This window comes from Hyla sarda, chromosome 4 (assembly GCF_029499605.1).
Source record: "Hyla sarda isolate aHylSar1 chromosome 4, aHylSar1.hap1, whole genome shotgun sequence".
In the NCBI taxonomy this organism is placed as follows: domain Eukaryota; kingdom Metazoa; phylum Chordata; class Amphibia; order Anura; family Hylidae; genus Hyla; species Hyla sarda.
In genome coordinates this window covers 40320433-40339456 of record NC_079192.1, presented here as the reverse complement: position 1 = coordinate 40339456, position 19024 = coordinate 40320433, and the positions used below count along the sequence as shown (strand labels likewise).

Below are 19024 nucleotides of genomic sequence, written 5' to 3'. Positions count from 1 at the left end.
TACGGGGCAGAAATGAGCTGACCGGAGTCAGCGTTTCACTCCGGTCGGCTCATTGAAATGAATTACATACGGGAGCGCAAGGTTTTAGCTCCCCCCCCCAGCCGTATGCGCTCCCGTATTGGGAAAAACGTGATGTGAGCCCAGCCTAATACCCACAGTCACTAACCAAAATAACAACCAATACAAATGACAATTATAAGAGAGAAACAGTGATATCCTATTACCTGTGGCAGACATATTACCAGCGGCCATCTGGGGAACCGTGCTACCTCAACGGATGTCGTTTCGTGTACACGAAACGACATCCGTTGAGGTAGCACGGTTCCCCAGATGGCCGCTGGTAATATGTCTGCCACAGGTAATAGGTTATTACTGTTTCTCTCTTATAATTGTCATTTGTATTGGTTGTTATTTCTTATGGGGTTTAGTGATTGTGGGTATTAGTGGCATATAACCCAATAGTATATCTTATCATTGTGCTTTGGGGTTCCCTGTGTGTTTTTTAGGGGATAGGGGGATACATTTGTCATCCTTGTTCTTGTAATTTTTGTGTAATTTCCTTTTTTGTATTTTATTTTTTGCGTGATTTTTAAATGAATAAAGTAGTTTTTTTGGATTAATTTGTGTATATTATTTGTGGTGACATATGTAGATGTACTAATATGTTTGGAATTCTGTCTACATTCAGCATAGAGGTCCATGATAGAGGAGCCCATCAGATCCCAGAATCAGTGAATTATTTACCTTGGACATCGCTGTGGTTGGAACATAGTTTGTAAGGGTCCATCAAGTTCAACCTAGAACCCTACTGTGTTCCGGAGGCAGGCAAAAAAAACAAACAAACATGAGACTGATGCCAATGGTCATAAATCTAGTAATCATAACCTGTAATATTATAGATTCCCCGAAAAACATCCAGGCCCCCATTGAACTTGTTTATTGAGTCAGACATCACAACATCATTTGGCATCATGTAACTCACATATCTCAAATGCAGCTTTTACCTGTATAGGATTAGTAGCTTGTCAGATTTTAGGCCATGATGGATCCGCCCCACTACCTGGAACAATATTCCTACAAGGGGAGACACCCCTTTGGTACACTTTAAATGGGTACTCCCGTGGAAAACTTTATTTTTTTTTTTTAAATCAACTGGTGCCCGAAAGTTAAACAGATTTGTAAATTACTTCTATTAAAAAATCTTTATCCTTCCAGTACTTTTTAGGGGCTGTATACTACAAAGGAAATGCTTTTCCTTTTGGATCTCTCTTCTGTCACGACCACATTGCTCTCTGCTGACCTCTGCTGTCCATTTTAGGAACTGTCCAGAGCAGGAGAAAATCCCCCTAACAAACATATGCTGCTCTGGACAGTTCCTAAAATGGCCGGCAGAGGTCAGCAGAGAGCACTATGGTCGTGAAAGAAGAGAAATCCAAAAAGAAAAGCATTTCCTCTGTAGTATACAGCCCCTAAAAGGTACTGGAAGAATTAAGATTTTTTAATAGAAGTAATTTACAAATCGGTTTAACTTTCTAGCACCAGTTGATTTAAAAAAAATTAATAAATTAAAAAGTTTTCCACGGGAGTACTCCTTTAAGCCTAAAGAGGGGCGTTGCCCTTCACCTAGCACTGCAGCTCCTTGTTCTCTGTGTCATAGTCTGAGATTGGACTTCCACTGATCAGACACTGTTATATAAATGAAGCATATTTACATACATTTGCATATTTTTGCATATTATAAATATTGATCAGACAATCCCTATTTACAGGAGTTTGTGATTACCAGTCTGAAGGAGCTGGGCTACATCACATTGATGTGCGGAGATGGGACCAATGATGTGGGGGCACTAAAACACGCCAATGTGGGTAAGTAAAGAGCTATAGACAATGAGACAAAAAAATAGATCCCGTGGCTTAGATATGTCATCCCTGGAGTATAACTGCTATCAGTGCTCCCAGAGAAATGGGAACTACAACTAGGGCAGAAAACAAGACCAATTTCAGCAATCACACTAATAAGAATTTTTTTTTTACTTGTGCTTCCATTACACCCCTCAGCAGCACACAACAGGGTTAATAGTTTACTCTTTCCCAGCTAGGACAGAAGCTGATGGTTATTTAGCGTTAAGTAATTAATCAATGAACTCCCTGGACAGGAGTCCATAAATGCCCCAAAAAGACAACCAACAGACATGTTTATTTCTACCATCCTACAGGACTAGGATTTTTTGTTTTGTCTTAAAGGGGTATTCCGGTGAAAAACTATTATTATTATTATTTTTTTTTAATTAAATCAACTGGTGCCAGAATGTTAAAACAGATTAGTAAATTACTTCTATTAAAAAATCTTAATCCTTCCAGTACTTATCAGCTGCTGTATGCTCCACAGGAAGTTCTTTTATTTTTACATTTATTTTCTGTCTGACCACAGTGCCCTCTGCTGACACCTCTGTCTGTCTCAAGAACTGTAAAGAGTAGGAGCAAATCCCCATAGTCAACTTCTCCTACTCTGGACAGTTCCTGAGACAGAAAGTTGTCAGCAGAGAGCACTGTGGTCAGACAGAAAAGAACTACACAACTTCAGCAGCTGATAAGTACTGGTAGGATTAAGATTTTAAAATAAAGTAATTTACAAATCTGTAGAACTTTCTGGCACCAGTTGATTTAAAAAAAAAAAAAAAAAAAGGGTTTTCACTAGGGTACCCCTTTAATTCTCGCATACAATTGAGTCGCTGGCTCAGCTGTACCCAGATTTCCGCATCAGGTGACCCAGGGTTCTCCCTAAGGGTATCTACAAGGGTTGGTCATGTGATGTTCAAGACTGAGGGCATTTTTTTATGAGCCTGGGTAAGTCTTTTACTGCTAAGGGCTCCCAATGCACGTTCCTCCTTCAGAAGGGTCCAAAGCCCACTCAATGCGAGCAACTACTTCACACTCGTGGGCAGAGCTAGCTCAAGTGTCCCTGGATGAAATATGTTGGGCTGCAACATAGTCAGCTCCCTGCACGTTTATTAAGGACTATTGGGTAGACGCCATGGCTTCACAAGCAGGAAAGTGCTAGAGTTGGCAGTATCTCAACCCACCCCTTTTATTTCCTTCAAGTTATTGCTTATTAATTCCCTTTTGTGTGCTGCTGAGGGATGAAATGGAAAGTTTAGATCCAGAGAAATGGGTTCCTAAAGGCCCTAAAGTAGTGTTTCCCAACTAGGGTTCCTCCAGCTGTTGCGAAACTACAACTATCAGCATGCCCGGACAGCCTTTGGCTGTCCGGGCATACTGGGAGTTGTAGTTTCGCAACAGCTGGAGGCCCCCTGGTTGGGGAACTTAGTGCTAAAGACTGCAGCCAGCTTAGCCATTGCACAACTGACACTACATGATGGAAAACAAATGCTCTACACCAGGCGTGGAAAAAACTTCGGCCATGTCTAAGAGCTTGTGCCCATTTCCAGTATCCTAATTCTTTCAGGGGTAGCGCTTCTCGCCAATGCTCCAGAACGGCTGCCTGAGAAGAAGAGGAAGCCACGGGAAGCTGTGACAGACGGCAGACCTTCAGGACCTCCGTTCTCGATCAACTCTATCAAGCCCACTTCCAGAGCAGCGAGGAACCGGATCATGTCTCAGCGAGAGGAACAGCAGGCTCAGCAGAGGGTGAGCGCCATCATGAGGAAACATAGAAAATTCCATGGGTCTCTATTTGTAACAAGGGGCCACTGAGAACAAACTAGTTAGAGTCCCTCAGGGATTATTGTAATCTTTAGGAGTTTTCCCTACAGCGCCCCCACAGGAGAAATTATCTATTGCAAAGCATCTATTGTAATTATTGGTTGTAATTCATGGAGCCAGGTCTTCCAGAGGGAGAGGTGCTGTTTGTAGCAATTTTGTAATATCAGCTGATGGATAGGGGAGCGTTCACACGGCCATGTGTCCCCGTTTTTTTTTCTCCCCCGTTTAGGTTCCGTTGTTGCTGCATGTAAACGGATTACAAACGGTTGTAAAATAATCCCATTGATGTCAATGGGATTTTTTTTACAATCCTTTCACATCCGTTTGCACCCGTCTGCGCTCGTTTACGTTTTTTTATGGGAGAAAAGACGGTGCATGCAGTATTTTTTTTCTCCCGTCAAAAAAAAGGATACAGTAAATTTAATATTGAAGTCTGTGGGAAATGGATGAGCCTTTAATGTCATCCGTTTGCATCGTTTTTTTTCAATCAGTTTTTTTGATCCGTTTTTACTTCTGAGCATGCTCAGAACAAAAAAACTCTTTTTTTTTATTAACTGAACAATAATGGATCCAAACGGATAAAATCCGTTTGCATCCGTTATTGTCGTTTTTTTTTTTTTTTTTTCAAGTCTGTTTTTTTTTTTTTTTGACGGGAGAAGAACATGACGGGTCTAGACGGCCGTGTGAACGCAGCCTTAGGCTGCTTTCTCACTATAAAATTCATCCGTTTTAAAGATCCGTTTGATGTTCCGTTATGAAAACCCTGAAAATCGGCCATTAAACGTCCGTTAGAAAATCCCATTATAGTCTATGGGATTTTTACATTATCCGTTTTAATCCGTTATATTCCGTTATTAATAACGGACGTTATTTTGTGACGGAAGAATGAACGGGAGAAATGGTGCATGCACTATTTCTTCCTTTCATTCTCCCGTCACAAAATAACGTCCGTTATTAATAACGGACTATAACGGATTAAAATTATAATCCCATAAAAATCCCATAGACTATAATGGGATTTTCTAACAGATGTTTAACGGCCGATTTTCAGGGTTTTCATAACAGAACATCAAACGGATCTTTAAAACGGATGAATTTTATAGTGTGAACTAAGGCTCTCACTGCGCTCCCCTTCCTGCAAGCCTGTGAACAGTCTACATTGAATCAAATATGTCATACAGAGCATTTTGTTACATAGTCACGTGACCATTGTGACGTATAGATCTAAAGCTGTTAATCACCATGTCTATTGGAGAATGCAATACAGACGTGTCCTGCATGTTATAGCAGTGTAAGGCTGCATTCACATTACGTTTGCCTGTTACGGCTGCCGGATCCAGCTGGGAAATTTCAAAACCGGGAGCTCCCGTATCCCAGCCAGACTGGTGCCGAAACCCATTCACCTTATAGATAGTGACTCCAGTCGGCTTATTTTTGCCCCGTATCCGGTTTTGTGACCGGACCTAAAACCGTAGTATACGATGGTTTTAGGTTCGGTCACAAAACCAGATATGGGGCAAAAATGAGCCAACCAGAGTCACTATCTGACACCGGTCAGCTCATTAAAGTGAATGAGTTTCGGCACCAGATCTGGCAGCCGTAGTGATTAAACGTAATGTGAATGCAGCCTAACTCAGCAGCCCCAAATGTAATCTGGGGGCAGGGAGTGAGTACAGATATATCCCTAATTATACAGATCCCATACAGTTTCTTTAAATGGGCTGTCTGGGTTAAAGATCAACTGGTGCCAGAAACAGATTTGTAAATTACTTCTATTAAAAAATCTTTATCCTTCCAGTACTTTTTAGCAGCTGTATGCCACAGAGGAAATTCTTTTCTTTTTTAATTTCTTTTTTTGTCTTGTCCACAGTGCTCTCTGCTGACACCTGTTGCCCGTATCAGGAACTGTCCAGAGCAGGAGAAAATCCCCATAGGAAACCTATGCTGCTCTGGACAGTGCCTGACACGGACAGAGGTGTCAGCAGAGAGCATTGTGGACAAGACAAAAAAGAAATTCAAAAAGAAAAGAATTCCCTCTGTAGCATACAGCTGCTAAAAAGTACTGGAAAGATTAAGATTTTTTAATAGAAGTAATTTACAAATCTTGTAATAGCAAGATCCTGTGCCGCTCTATACACCATCCAAATCCGCTACACCTGCGCACGGACACATCGGTCCCGCCCTCGGCTTTGTATTGTTGCCGAAAATAGGGACACTTGATAGAGGATAGCGTCTGACGCGTGTCACACAAAAGTGCTTAATCGTAGACTCTACGATTAAGCACTTTTGTGTGAAACGCGTCGGCCGTTATCCTCTGTCAAGTGTCTTCTGTGAATTTTTCTAAATAAAGAACAAGCTTTTAACCGCAAGCTCAGCGCTGGACAATCCCTATTTTCTAATTTACAAATCTGTTTAACTTTCTGCCACCAGTTGATTAAAAAAAAGTTTTATACCGGAGTACGCCTTTAAAAAAAAAAAAAAATTAATAAATAAATTCTCCATGACGGAGTGTAAACAAGTCAAAAATTCTCCATGACGGAGTGTAAACAAGCCAAAAATTCTCCATGACGGAGTGTAAACAAGCCAAAAATTCTCCATGACGGAGTGTAAACAAGCCAAAAATTCTCCATGATGGAGTGTAAACAAGCCAAAAATTCTCCATGATGGAGTGTAAACAAGCCAAAAATTCTCCATGACGGAGTGTAAACAAGCCAAAAATTCTCCATGACGGAGTGTAAACAAGCCAAAAATTCTCCATGACGGAGTGTAAACAAGCCAAAAATTCTCCATGACGGAGTGTAAACAAGCCAAAAATTCTCCATGACGGAGTGTAAACAAGCCGTTCTCGCCCATTCTGCTTCAACACCGTTCCCGGTCTTCTCTGCTTTTTTTTATGTTCCTGTGATGTTGTGACCATCAATGAATTGCTGCGCTCAGCCACTCGGTCAGTGATTTTGTGACTATAGCGGTTCCTGCGGGGTTCTGACATCACAGTAACCAGAAAGCAGAGAGGACCGGGGATGGCATGGAAGCATGACCACCCATGGAAAATTAAAATAATTTTTTTTCTGTGATTTGCATTGTTTGCTTTTTTTTTTTTTTTACATATGTGGTATGTGTAAATATATATAGATATATATATATATATATATATATATATATATATATATATATATATATAAAGCAAAATCATCAGTAGTTGCAGTATCTTGTAATACCTTTTTTATTGGACTAACAAGATTTTGTAGAGACAAGCTTTCGGGATTCCTCCCTTTATCAAGTCATAAGCATTTCTGAGCTCACAAGGAGAAAACACAGGTTCTATCTCACAAAATATGCAGGGGTTAAAACAACATTAGTGGAGAATGGACATTAAGTTGGGCCATAAATTGTATAGCAATAGGACGATAGATACAGATAAGGATGAGGAGGGGGGGGGGGGGGCTGGAGAGCAGAGGTGAGAATAGTGGTTACGCTGGACAGACAATTTTACTATAGAGCCATAGACTGAAGATAAGACTAGACAGGGGAGGGATGGTGTTAGAGCAGGGAGAGGGAAGACAGTTTAGCAAAGGTTATAGGAAATTTTGATAATGGGATAAGAAGCTTAAATCCACATTAAGTCCTCTGTTCTTGGAGTCATAAAGAACTATCATTTTGGCTTCAAATGTCTTTCTTTCCTGGGTGTTCTTGAAGTTTCCTTTCAGGATCTTGATTTTGAGGTCCTGTAGGGAGTGACCTGTTTGAGTGAAGTGGTGTCCAACTGGGGGGCAATAGTCCTTTTGTCTATGGTTGTTGATGGACGATCTGTGGAGGTTCATCCTTTTATTGAGTGGCTGACTGGTCTCACCAATGTAACATCCCAGGTCACACTTGGTGCATTGTATCATGTAGACTACATTCTCTGTGGTGCAGGAGTATTGTCCCTTGATGTTGTATGTCTTGTTGTTGTGGGAGGCCTCAGAATTTGTGCAGATGTGTTGACAGAGTTTACAGCGCGGGTTGGCGCAGGGTTTGGTCCCATTGTCTGTATCTGATGTGTCTGTGGGTAGTTTCCTATTGACCAGCTTTTGTTTTAAGTTGGGTGGTTGTCTGAAGGCCAAGATGGGTGGTTCAGGGAAGATTTGCTTTAACACCTCATCTTCTGCTAGTATTGGCTGCAGGTCCTTGATGATTTTGCGTATTTCCTCAAGGGTGGGATTGTATGTGGTTACCAGTGGTATGCGTGATGAGGTTTGTTTCTCTCTGTATTGCAGCAGGTGTTCACGTGGTGTTTGAAGAGCAGAGTGGATTTTCTTATGGATGGTCCTTGGTTTGTAACCTTTTTGTTTAAATTTCTCAGCTAGCGTTTGTAGATGTGTGTCTCTGTCATCAGGGTTGGAGCAGATGCGGTGGTACCTGATGGCTTGGCTGTATATTATGCCTTTCTTGGTGTGGGACGGATGGGAACTTGAATTGTGTAGATAGCTGGATCGGTCTGTGGGTTTTCTGTATACAGATGTCTGTATTGTGTCCTTGTTTATAGTTACAGTGGTGTCCAGAAAGTTTACACTTTCTGTAGAGAAGTCCATTTTGAGTTTGATGGATGGATTAAATGTGTTGAAGGCATCATGAAATTGTTTGAGTTTATCCTCTCCTTCAGTCCAAACAATGAAAATATCATCAATGTATCTGTAGTATCTGTAGGGTTTGTGAATTTGGGTATTCAGGAATCGCTGTTCAAGGTCAGCCATGAACAGATTGGCATATTGTGGTGCCATATTGGTCCCCATAGCAGTTCCCATCATCTGTAGGTATATTATATTGTTGAAGCTGAAGTAGTTGTGTGTGAGAATGAATTCTATCAGTTTGGTGATGATCTGAGGGCTGTATTTCTGGTTGTGGGTCTGGGAGGAGAGGAACAGTGAGCAGGCCTCAATTCCATCTCTGTGTGGGATATTACTATACAGAGATTCTACGTCCATTGTTACCAATATGGAGTTGGCAGGCAAGTTCGTAATCTGACTCAGTTTGTTAAGAAAGTCAGTGGTGTCCTGTATGAAGCTGCTGGTGCATGTAACAAAGGGTTTTAGTGTGTTTTCTACCAAACCAGATATCTGTTCAGTTAGTGTGTCCATACCTGTTATTATTGGTCTGCCAGGGTTTCCAGATTTGTGGATTTTTGGGAGCATGTAGAATGTCCCTGTTTTGGGATCGGTGGGTATGTGTGTCTCTTATCCTTTTTGTGAGTCCTTTGGGAAGGATTGAATCAATTTTCTTAGTTCCATGGTGAATTCTTTGGTGGGGTCTTCTGTCAGTTTCTTGTAGTATGTAGTGTCTGACAATTGTCGGTTTCCCTCTTTGATGTAGTCCTGGGTGTTCATGATCACTACTGCTCCTCTCTTGTCTGCTGGTTTGATTGTGATGGCTTGATTGTTTCTTAAGTTTTTGATGGCCTCTCTTTCCAATACTGAGAGGTTGTAGTAGGTTTTATGGTGGTGTTTAGTGACTAAGGATGCTGTTCTTAGTCTGAAGCTTGCAATGTAGCTGTCCAGTTTGCTGTTACGTCCTGGTGCTGGGGTGAAGTGGGAATTCTTTTTCTTGATGTTGTAATCCAAGGTGGTAGTGGTTGTGTCCCCTTTGTCATGAAATAATTCTTTAAGTCGTAGTCTTCTAAAGAATTCTTCCAAGTCTGAGTATAGTTTAATGTCATCTAGTTTGGTGCTTGGACAGAATGAGAGTCCTTTAGAGAGAACAGATCTCTCAGGCTTGGAAAGTTCATAATCTGAAATGAACATAAGGCATAATATACAGCCAAGCCATCAGGTACCACCGCATCTGCTCCAACCCTGATGACAGAGACACACATCTACAAACGCTAGCTGAGAAATTTAAACCAAAAGGTTACAAACCAAGAACCATCCATAAGAAAATCCACTCTGCTCTTCAAACACCACGTGAACACCTGCTGCAATACAGAGAGAAACAAACCTCATCACGCATACCACTGGTAGCCACATACAATCCCACCCTTGAGGAAATACGCAAAATCATCAAGGACCTGCAGCCAATACTAGCAGAAGATGAGGTGTTAAAGCAAATCTTTCCTGAACCACCCATCTTGGCCTTCAGACAACCACCCAACTTAAAACAAAAGCTGGTCAATAGGAAACTACCCACAGACACATCAGATACAGACAATGGGACCAAACCCTGCGCCAAACCGCGCTGTAAACTCTGTCAACACATCTGCACAAATTCTGAGGCCTCCCACAACAACAAGACATACAACATCAAGGGACAATACTCCTGCACCACAGAGAATGTAGTCTACATGATACAATGCACCAAGTGTGACCTGGGATGTTACATTGGTGAGACCAGTCAGCCACTCAATAAAAGGATGAACCTCCACAGATCGTCCATCAACAACCATAGACAAAAGGACTATTGCCCCCCAGTTGGACACCACTTCACTCAAACAGGTCACTCCCTACAGGACCTCAAAATCAAGATCCTGAAAGGAAACTTCAAGAACACCCAGGAAAGAAAGACATTTGAAGCCAAAATGATAGTTCTTTATGACTCCAAGAACAGAGGACTTAATGTGGATTTAAGCTTCTTATCCCATTATCAAAATTTCCTATAACCTTTGCTAAACTGTCTTCCCTCTCCCTGCTCTAACACCATCACACCCCTGCTCCCCCTCCCCTGCCTAAGTCTTATCTTCAGTCTATGGTTCTGTAGTAAAATTGTCTGTCCAGCGTAACCACTATTCTCACCTCTGCTCTCCAGACCCCCCCCCCCCTCCTCATCCTTATCTGTATCTATCGTCCTATTGCTATACAATTTATGGCCCAACTTAATGTACATTCTACACTAATGTTGTTTTAACCCCTGCATATTTTGTGAGATAGAACCTGTGTTTTCTCCTTGTGAGCTCAGAAATGCTTATGACTTGATAAAGGGAGGAATCCCGAAAGCTTGTCTCTACAAAATCTTGTTAGTCCAATAAAAAAGGTACAAGATACTGCAACTACCGATGATTTTGCTTTTTGCATCACTGGACTAATATGGCTATTCCTAACTAATCTATATATATATAGCTGTGTGATCTTCGTAGAAAGTGCTGCTCCAAACATTTGTGCAATGTACAATATCTCTTATTTTTATTGTAGTCACTTTTTCATGATGGGTTTTGTTTTCCAGGAGAGGATCAGCCAGGTCCTGAAGGAGTTGGAGGAGGATCAGGTGCAGGTGGTGAAGCTGGGAGATGCCAGTATTGCTGCTCCATTCACCTCTAAGCTGTCATCCATACAATGCAGTGAGTGTGGACACTGTGGTTGGGCACTTATATAAACTGTTTGGCCAACTCTTGTTTTTTATTTAGGTTTTTAGTTATTTGTTTAATTAATTAATTAAAGGGGTATTCCAGGAAAAATGTTTTTATATATCAACTGGCTCCAGAAAGTTAAACAGACTTATAAATTACTTCTATTAAAAAATCTTAATCCTTCCAATAATTATCAGCTGCTGAAGTTGAGTTGTTCTTTTCTGTCTGACAACAGTGCTCTCTGCTGACATCTCTGCTTGTCTCGGGAACTATCCAGAGCAGGAGAGGTTTGCTATGGGGATTTGCTTCTACTCTGGACAGTTCCCGAGACAGGAAGAGGTGTCATCAGAGAGCACTTAGACAGAAAAGAACAACTCACCTTCAGCAGCTCATAACTACTGAAAGAATTAAGATTTTTTTAACAGAAGTAATTTATAAATCTGTTTAACTTGATGTATACAAAAAAGCTTTTTCCTGGATAACCCCTTTAATTATATAAAAAAGCTTTTTCCTGGATAACCCCTTTAGGGTTACAATATATTTTTTTAAAGTGTACCTCTGATGTTTTTATCACAAATGACTACCATGCTAAAGTTCAGGCATTTAGACGCCAAATGTTAAATTAACAGCGGTGCCGTTCTCTCACTGCACTCCACATTATTTTACTGCTTTAGAAGATAAAGCTTCCTACACTTCCAGTGTAATGTGATTCTATGGCACTGGAGACGGATGCTGTGGAAGCAGAGCTGGAGCTCTGTCCCTTAACGTAGAGTTATAAACGGCAAGGACAACAGGCCCTCAGTAAGATTTTCTGGTGCCTAATTCAATATTGAAGCTACTTTATTAAAATGATTGTTGTGCACAGTGCTGCACTGTAATCATTTTTTATAAAAGTAAAATCTGCATTGGAGGTATGCTTAAAGGGGGTATTCTAGTGAAGAACTTTTTTTCATATCAACTGTCTCCAGAAAGTTTAAAAAGATTTGTGAATTACTTCTATTAAATCTTAATCCTTCCAGTACTTATCAGCTGCTGAATTTGAGTTATTTTCTGTTTGACACAGTGCTCTCTGCTGACACCTCTGTCCATGTCAGGAACTGTCCAGAGTAGGAGCAAATCTCCATAGCAAACATATGCTGCTCTGGACAGTTCCTGAGACAGACAGACAGGTGTCAGCAGAGAGCACTGTGATCAGACTGGAAATAACTACACAACTGCAGCAGCTGAGAAGTACTGGTAGGATTAATATTTTTTAATAGAAGTAATTTACAAATCTGTTCAACTTTCATGAGCCAGTTGATATAAAAAAAAATGTTTTTTCACTGGAGTACCCCTTTAAAAGCTTTGGACTAATCATAGACTTTTTATGAATCCGTACACTGCACGATTGGCTTTTCTAGGTGGCTCAGCTGACCGCAGCTGCTCCTTCAGTGGGGTCTCAGCATCGGGACCCCCACACTTGATAACGTTACAAGTATAGCAATGTCAAAAGTTTTTAAAAGTTACAGTTTGACATTAATATCGGCGAGTACTTTAGAAAACTATCAGTACTTGTACTCTGTCAGGACATCCCAATGCTGACAATTTAGGACTATATGGACAGAACAATATGTAGGCTGGGATGTATGATGTAAGAATCTTTTACCATGGTGTTGCCGGTGTCTTCTTCCCTGCAGTCTGCCATGTTATCAAGCAGGGTCGTTGTACTCTGGTCACAACGCTGCAGATGTTTAAGATCCTGGCGCTGAACGCTCTTATCCTGGCCTATGGGCAGAGCGTCCTATATCTGGAGGGAGTAAAGTTTAGTGATTTCCAGGCTACGTTACAGGGGCTTCTCCTGGCCGGCTGCTTCCTCTTCATCTCCCGCTCTAAGGTGGGTTTTCTGTTTTGTATACGTGACCTAGTAGACAGTGTTCACCCTTCTGTTTTCGTGCTTGACTCTTTACCACCATTTTTTAGCCTCTGAAATACCTCTCTGGGGAGCGCCCTCTGCCCAACATCTTCAACCTGTACACCATCCTGACCGTGATTTTGCAGTTCCTCGTTCATTTCGGAAGCCTTATATACTTATACCAGGGAGCGCTTGAGAGAACTGAACTCAGGTAAGATGCTGACTACTCTGACATCAAATTCTGGATGACCCCTTCATGATAAATGGATTTCATAGGGGCTTAAAGGAAGTATCATGGAAAACACTTATTCCCTATTGGAAGGGATGGCATCTTGTGATGAGTGGATGGATGGACCTCGTGATGGGTGGATGGAGGGACCTCGTGATGGGTGGATGGAGGGACCTCGTGATGGGTGGATGGAGGGACCTCGTGATGGGTGGATGGAGGGACCTCGTGATGGGTGGATGGAGGGACCGCGTGATGGGTGGATGGAGGGACCTCGTGATGGGTGGATGAAGGGACCTCGTGATGGGTGGATGGAGGGACCTCGTGATGGGTGGATGGAGGGATCTCGTGATGGGAGGGATAGAGGGACCTCGTAATGGGTGGATGGAGGGACCTCGTGATGGGTGGATGGAGGGACCTCGTGATGGAGGGATCTCGTGATGGGAGGGATGGAGGGACCTCATGATGGGAGGGATGGAGGGACCTCGTGATGGGAGGGATGGAGGGACCTCGTGATGGGAGGGATGGAGGGACCTCGTGATGGGTGGATGGAGGGACCTCGTGATGGGTGGATGGAGGGACCTCGTGATGGGTGGATGGAGGGACCTCGTGATGGGTGGATGGAGGGACCTCGTCATGGGTGGATGGAGGGACCTCGTGATGGGTGGATGGAGGGACCTCGTGATGGGTGGATGGAGGGACCTCGTGATGGGTGGATGGAGGGATCTCGTGATGGGTGGATGGAGGGATCTCGTGATGGGAGGGATGGAGGGACCTCGTAATGGGTGGATGGAGGGACCTCGTGATGGGTGGATGGAGGGACCTCGTGATGGAGGGATCTCGTGATGGGAGGGATCTCGTGATGGGAGGGATGGAGGGACCTCATGATGGGAGGGATGGAGGGACCTCGTGATGGGAGGGATGGAGGGACCTCGTGATGGGAGGGATGGAGGGACCTCGTGATGGGAGGGATGGAGGGACCTCGTGATGGGAGGGATGGAGGGACCTCGTGATGGGAGGGATGGAGGGACCTCGTGATGGGAGGGATGGAGGGACCTCGTGATGGGAGGGATGGAGGGACCTCGTGATGGGAGGGATGGAGGGACCTCGTGATGGGAGGGATGGAGGGACCTCGTGATGGGAGGGACCTCGTGATGGGAGGGATGGAGGGTCCTCCTGATGGGAGGGACCTCGTGATGGGAGGGACCTCGTGATGGGAGGGATGGAGGGTCCTCCTGATGGGAGAGATGGAGGGACCTCGTGATGGGAGAGATGGAGGGACCTCGTGATGGGAGGGATGGAGGGACCTCGTGATGGGAGGGATGGAGGGACCTCGTGATGGGAGGGATGGAGGGACCTCGTGATGGGAGGGATGGAGGGACCTCGTGATGGGAGGGATGGAGGGACCTCGTGATGGGAGGGATGGAGGGACCTCGTGATGGGAGGGATGGAGGGACCTTTTGATGGGTTGGATGGAGGGACCTTTTGATGGGGTGGATGGAGGGACCTTTTGATGGGGTGGATGGAGGGACCTTTTGATGGGGTGGATGGAGGGACCTTTTGATGGGGTGGATGGAGGGACCTTTTGATGGGGTGGATGCAGGGACCTTTTGATGGGGTGGATGGAGGGACCTCGTGATGGGTGGATGGAGGGACCTCGTGATGGGTGGATGGAGGAGACTCGTGATGGGTGGACGGAGGAGACTCGTGATGGGTGGACGGAAGAGACTCGTGAAGGGAGGGATGGAGGACCCTCATGATGTGTGATGAGGCGATGGTGGGACCCTTATAATGGAGAAACCTTGTGATCAGTGGATGCAGATATTTATTCCACCTTCTGCTCTCTTTTAGAAAGGAGGAGTTTGTGGACTTGTATAAAGAGTTTGAGCCCAGCCTGGTAAACAGCACGGTGTACATAATGTCTATGGCGATGCAGATGGCCACATTTGCTATCAACTATAAGGTACGTGAGGTCTGCAGCTTTCTGGTCTGGCTAACGCTGTATACATCTACTCATAGCGTCTATGTCTACATCTAGTGTTTCCAAATCCTATGAGAAATTTTAAGAAGGAGAATGCTAACACATTTGGGGAATACATGGAAAGTAGTTTGCGACCCGGATCAGGGTTTACTCTTATAATTTGTGTATCCTGAGCTGCTATCAGAGTTTGTGTAGAAGTCTAAATCTTGCAGTGTAAACAACATCTCTCTATAGAACAGTATAGAACATGCAGACAGTTTACACCGCTAAAGTCACTGAATAATCTCATTTTACTTGCTGCTTTTTTTTAGGGTCATCCTTTCATGGAAAGCCTAAGAGAAAACAAGCCTCTGCTGTGGAGTATTGTGCTGTCCGGTATGGCCATTGTTGGCCTCCTGTCTGGTACATCTCCAGAGTTCAACGACCAGTTTGGCCTGGTGGACATCCCTGTGGAGGTAACAAATACAATGTGATTTGTTGTGTATGATATATAATTTGTATGACTGAATAAATACAGGACGTCCTTCCCCACTGAGCCGCCAGCATGTGTACATCCAAGCTTAGGATGCTGCCTCTGTCAGGCGCTAAGGTATAGGCAAATCTGAAGTATTTTTTAAAAGTTTAAATAACCATTCCACTTTAACTTGCATTAATCAATAGTACAAGGGAATGTTATACACCTTGTAATATATCTTGGCATGGTTAGCAAAACAGCTTAGCAACTCCATCTTTAGACAGATAAGCTTATTGAGGAATCTGGTTACAGTTGCCCAAGGAAGTCTATGCAAAAGAGAGGGAAAGCTTCCAGCAGGTTGTAGTAAGTGTTGTGTATCACCCTAGTACTAGATTTACAGCTTAATCTGCTCAGTTCTGCTCTATAATGTTCTTCATGCTGTTGCTGAGAATGTGCTATAGTGGTATCTAGGGGAGCAAGATCTCCTAGAGGCAGACATCATAGAGGCTTGTCAACACCCACTAGCTCAGGGACAACTAAAAACTAGAGGCAAAGCCTGCAGAAGTTAAAACTGGTGAAACATGTCACATACATGTTATATAATGGGCAGAAAACGTGCTTTATACATAAAGAATGCTTATCCTGAATGGTTACTTGAGAGAGCAGGTATTAAAGGGGTGCTTTTTTTATTTAATTTTTTTATATAAATCAACTGGTGCCAGAAAGTTAAAAAGATTTGTAAATTACTTCTATTAAAAAATCCTAATCCTTCCTGTACTTATTAGCTGCTGAATACTACAGAGGAAATTAATTTCTTTTTGGAACACAGAGCTCTCTGCTGACATCATGACCACAGTGCTCTCTGCTGACATCTCTGTCCATTTTAGGAACTGTCCAGAGCAGCATATGTTTGCTATGGGGATTTTCTCCTACTCTGGACAGTTCTTAAAATGGACAGAGATGTCAGCAGAGAGCTCTGTGTTCCAAAAAGAAAAGAATTTCCTCTGTAGTATTCAGCAGCTAATAAGTACTGGAAGGATTAGGATTTTTTAAAAGAAGTAATTTACAAATCTGTTTAACTTTCTGGCACCAGTTGATTAAAAAAAAAAAAGTTTGTCACCGGAGTACCCCTTTAATGTGGCCATATTATATGACATCAGGAAAAAAGAATCGGGTAGTGGGAGTTCAACATGTGCACTCAAGGGAGAACCAGAGGTGTCTGACAGCGGCTAATTGTCATCTCCCTTTCTTGTAGTTCAAGCTGGTTATTGCCAAAGTCCTGTTTCTGGATTTCCTTTTGGCCTGGATGGTGGATCGAATCCTTCAGTATTTCTTGGCGAGCTGTAGACTCAAAGTGCCTTCATGAGTTCGGACAGCAAGGACTTTAACACTGCCCGCTACAAGACTCCACCTATAGGTCAGCGTCCAGCCTTCATTTCCCAAAGGCACCTAAGGCTCCTCAACGAGAGGAACTCCGGAAACCACATTCTGATGATAAAGAAAACTCAACACTTGAAGACGTCACCACATATGCTCTGGACATTACAAACTGATCCTATTTTTTTTTTGTTTTCTACTCGAATTCGCTTTTGAAAAGCGCAAACGATTTGTTAAATAAACAGCATTGTTGAATTTTACGACATTTCTATTTTGGAATTCGTCACTTACACCGCAAAATTGCCACATTCTACCGTTATATTACATACTGAACCAGAAAAATGTCCCTTTTATAGGGAACGGACATGTCTAGTGCCAATGTCCACTTGGCACTTTATGGGATTAATATTATTTCTCTAAAGGGGCAGAGCTCAGAAGTAGGGATCGACCGATATTGATTTTTTTTAGAGCCAATACTGATAACCTGTGAACTTTCAGGCGATAGCCGATAATTTATACTGATATTCCGTGCATTTTAATCCCCCTCCAAATATCCTTGGTAAAATGAGGGTGCGTGTGTGTGTGCGGGTATACCTTGATGAACTGTTTCTGGCCCCGCAGAAGCCGCTGCAGATCAATGATTTCATGCGGGCGCTTTAAATTAATGAACTGCAGTGGCTTTTGCGGGGCCAGAGACCGCCGCTGCCACCCGCTTCTCTCCCCCTGCCTGTCCTGAGTCCAATCACCGCCGCTGCCCCATTGCCTCCCCCATCCCCGGTTTTATAATTACCTGTTCCCGGGGTCCGCGCTACTTCTGGCTCCGGCAGCGTCCTGAGCTGTCACTGTGCGCTGGGCCACTGACGGTGACATCGCATTGAGGACATCACTCGCCATTGCGCAGCGCATAGCAACAGCGCATGATGCGCAGGAGCCAGAAGTAGCGCGGATGCCGGGAACAGGTAATTATAAAACTGGAGATGGGGGAGGCAATGGGGCAGCGTCGGTTTCTGGCCAGAGGATAGGCAGGGGGAGGCAATCGGGCAGCGTCGGTCGTTGGACTCAGGACCCCAGGACAGGAAGGGGGAGGGCGGCAGTGGTCTCTGGCCCCCAAAAGCCGCTGCAGTTCAGTGATTTAAATCGCCTGCATTATCGGCAAGGTAATTGCCGATACCGATAACTTAGATAATCGTGGATATTGCCAAACCGATAATCGGTCAATCCCTACTCAGAAGGTGCGTATATGAGTTCACATGAATTAAAGGGAACCTTTCACCTGTTTTATGTTTCCCAGACCACAGGGAACATGAAACAGATGCAGGGCGCAGGGTTACAGAACACTATGATTAGCGTTTCAGAGAAATCACAGTTTAAAAAAAGTTGCCAAAGTCCTAGCTAATAAGTCATGGAAGGGCAGGGGGATGTTTCGGTCCAGCTGCTCCGCCTGCCTTGAGTAGTAGTCTCTCCCTTTACACAGATAGGGACTCGAGGCCGATTGGGTGTAGAGCAGCCATGGGTACCGCCTTTTGTGACTACTTACCGGTGGGTCCTGATGATTTATTCAAGCTATAATTTCTGTAAAACGCCTGAGCATTTCATAAATAGTATGTTGAGATCGTGTTCACTGCACCGGTTTCATGCTGCCCGGGGTTTGGGCAGCATGAAACCGGTGACAAGTTCCCTTTAAACAAGAGTGCCTTCTTAGCATAATCTTTAAAAAAAATAATCACTTCAGGCAAAAGTTTTAGGATACGATCAGACGAGCAGATTTTCGCAGCGTATTTCGCTGCGGATCAGCGGCTGAAGGACCTTTGTATTCTGCCTTCACATGTGCCTGCTCGGAGCAGCAATACGCTGCTACGTGCAGATACACTGAAACGATGTGCGAGTCGCCGCGCATGCGCGGTGTCCTCGCACACATAGTTACATAGTTAGTATGGTTGAAAAAAGACATACGTCCATCAAGTCCAACCAGGGAATTGAAGGGAAGGGTGTAAGGGGATAAGGGGAAGGGATGTCGTTTTATAATTCTGCATAAGCATTAATGTTATTTTGTTCCAGGA

The 19024-nt window shown here is 43.6% G+C and overlaps 1 protein-coding gene across 2 annotated transcripts in view; it reads left to right on the top strand.

The window, feature by feature from the left end:
* ATP13A1 (ATPase 13A1) overlaps positions 1-17224 on the top strand; it is a 70039-nt gene extending 52815 nt beyond the window's left edge. For both annotated transcript variants that reach the window (XM_056570633.1, XM_056570635.1), the window contains exons 19-26: positions 1770-1866; positions 3467-3648; positions 10912-11026; positions 12712-12908; positions 12995-13137; positions 15004-15115; positions 15445-15588; positions 16843-17224. In XM_056570633.1, the coding sequence (XP_056426608.1) occupies positions 1770-1866; positions 3467-3648; positions 10912-11026; positions 12712-12908; positions 12995-13137; positions 15004-15115; positions 15445-15588; positions 16843-16953 (1101 nt within the window). In that variant the 3' untranslated portion in view covers positions 16954-17224. The remainder of the gene's footprint in view (positions 1-1769; positions 1867-3466; positions 3649-10911; positions 11027-12711; positions 12909-12994; positions 13138-15003; positions 15116-15444; positions 15589-16842) is intronic.
* Positions 17225-19024: the final 1800 nt, after the last annotated feature.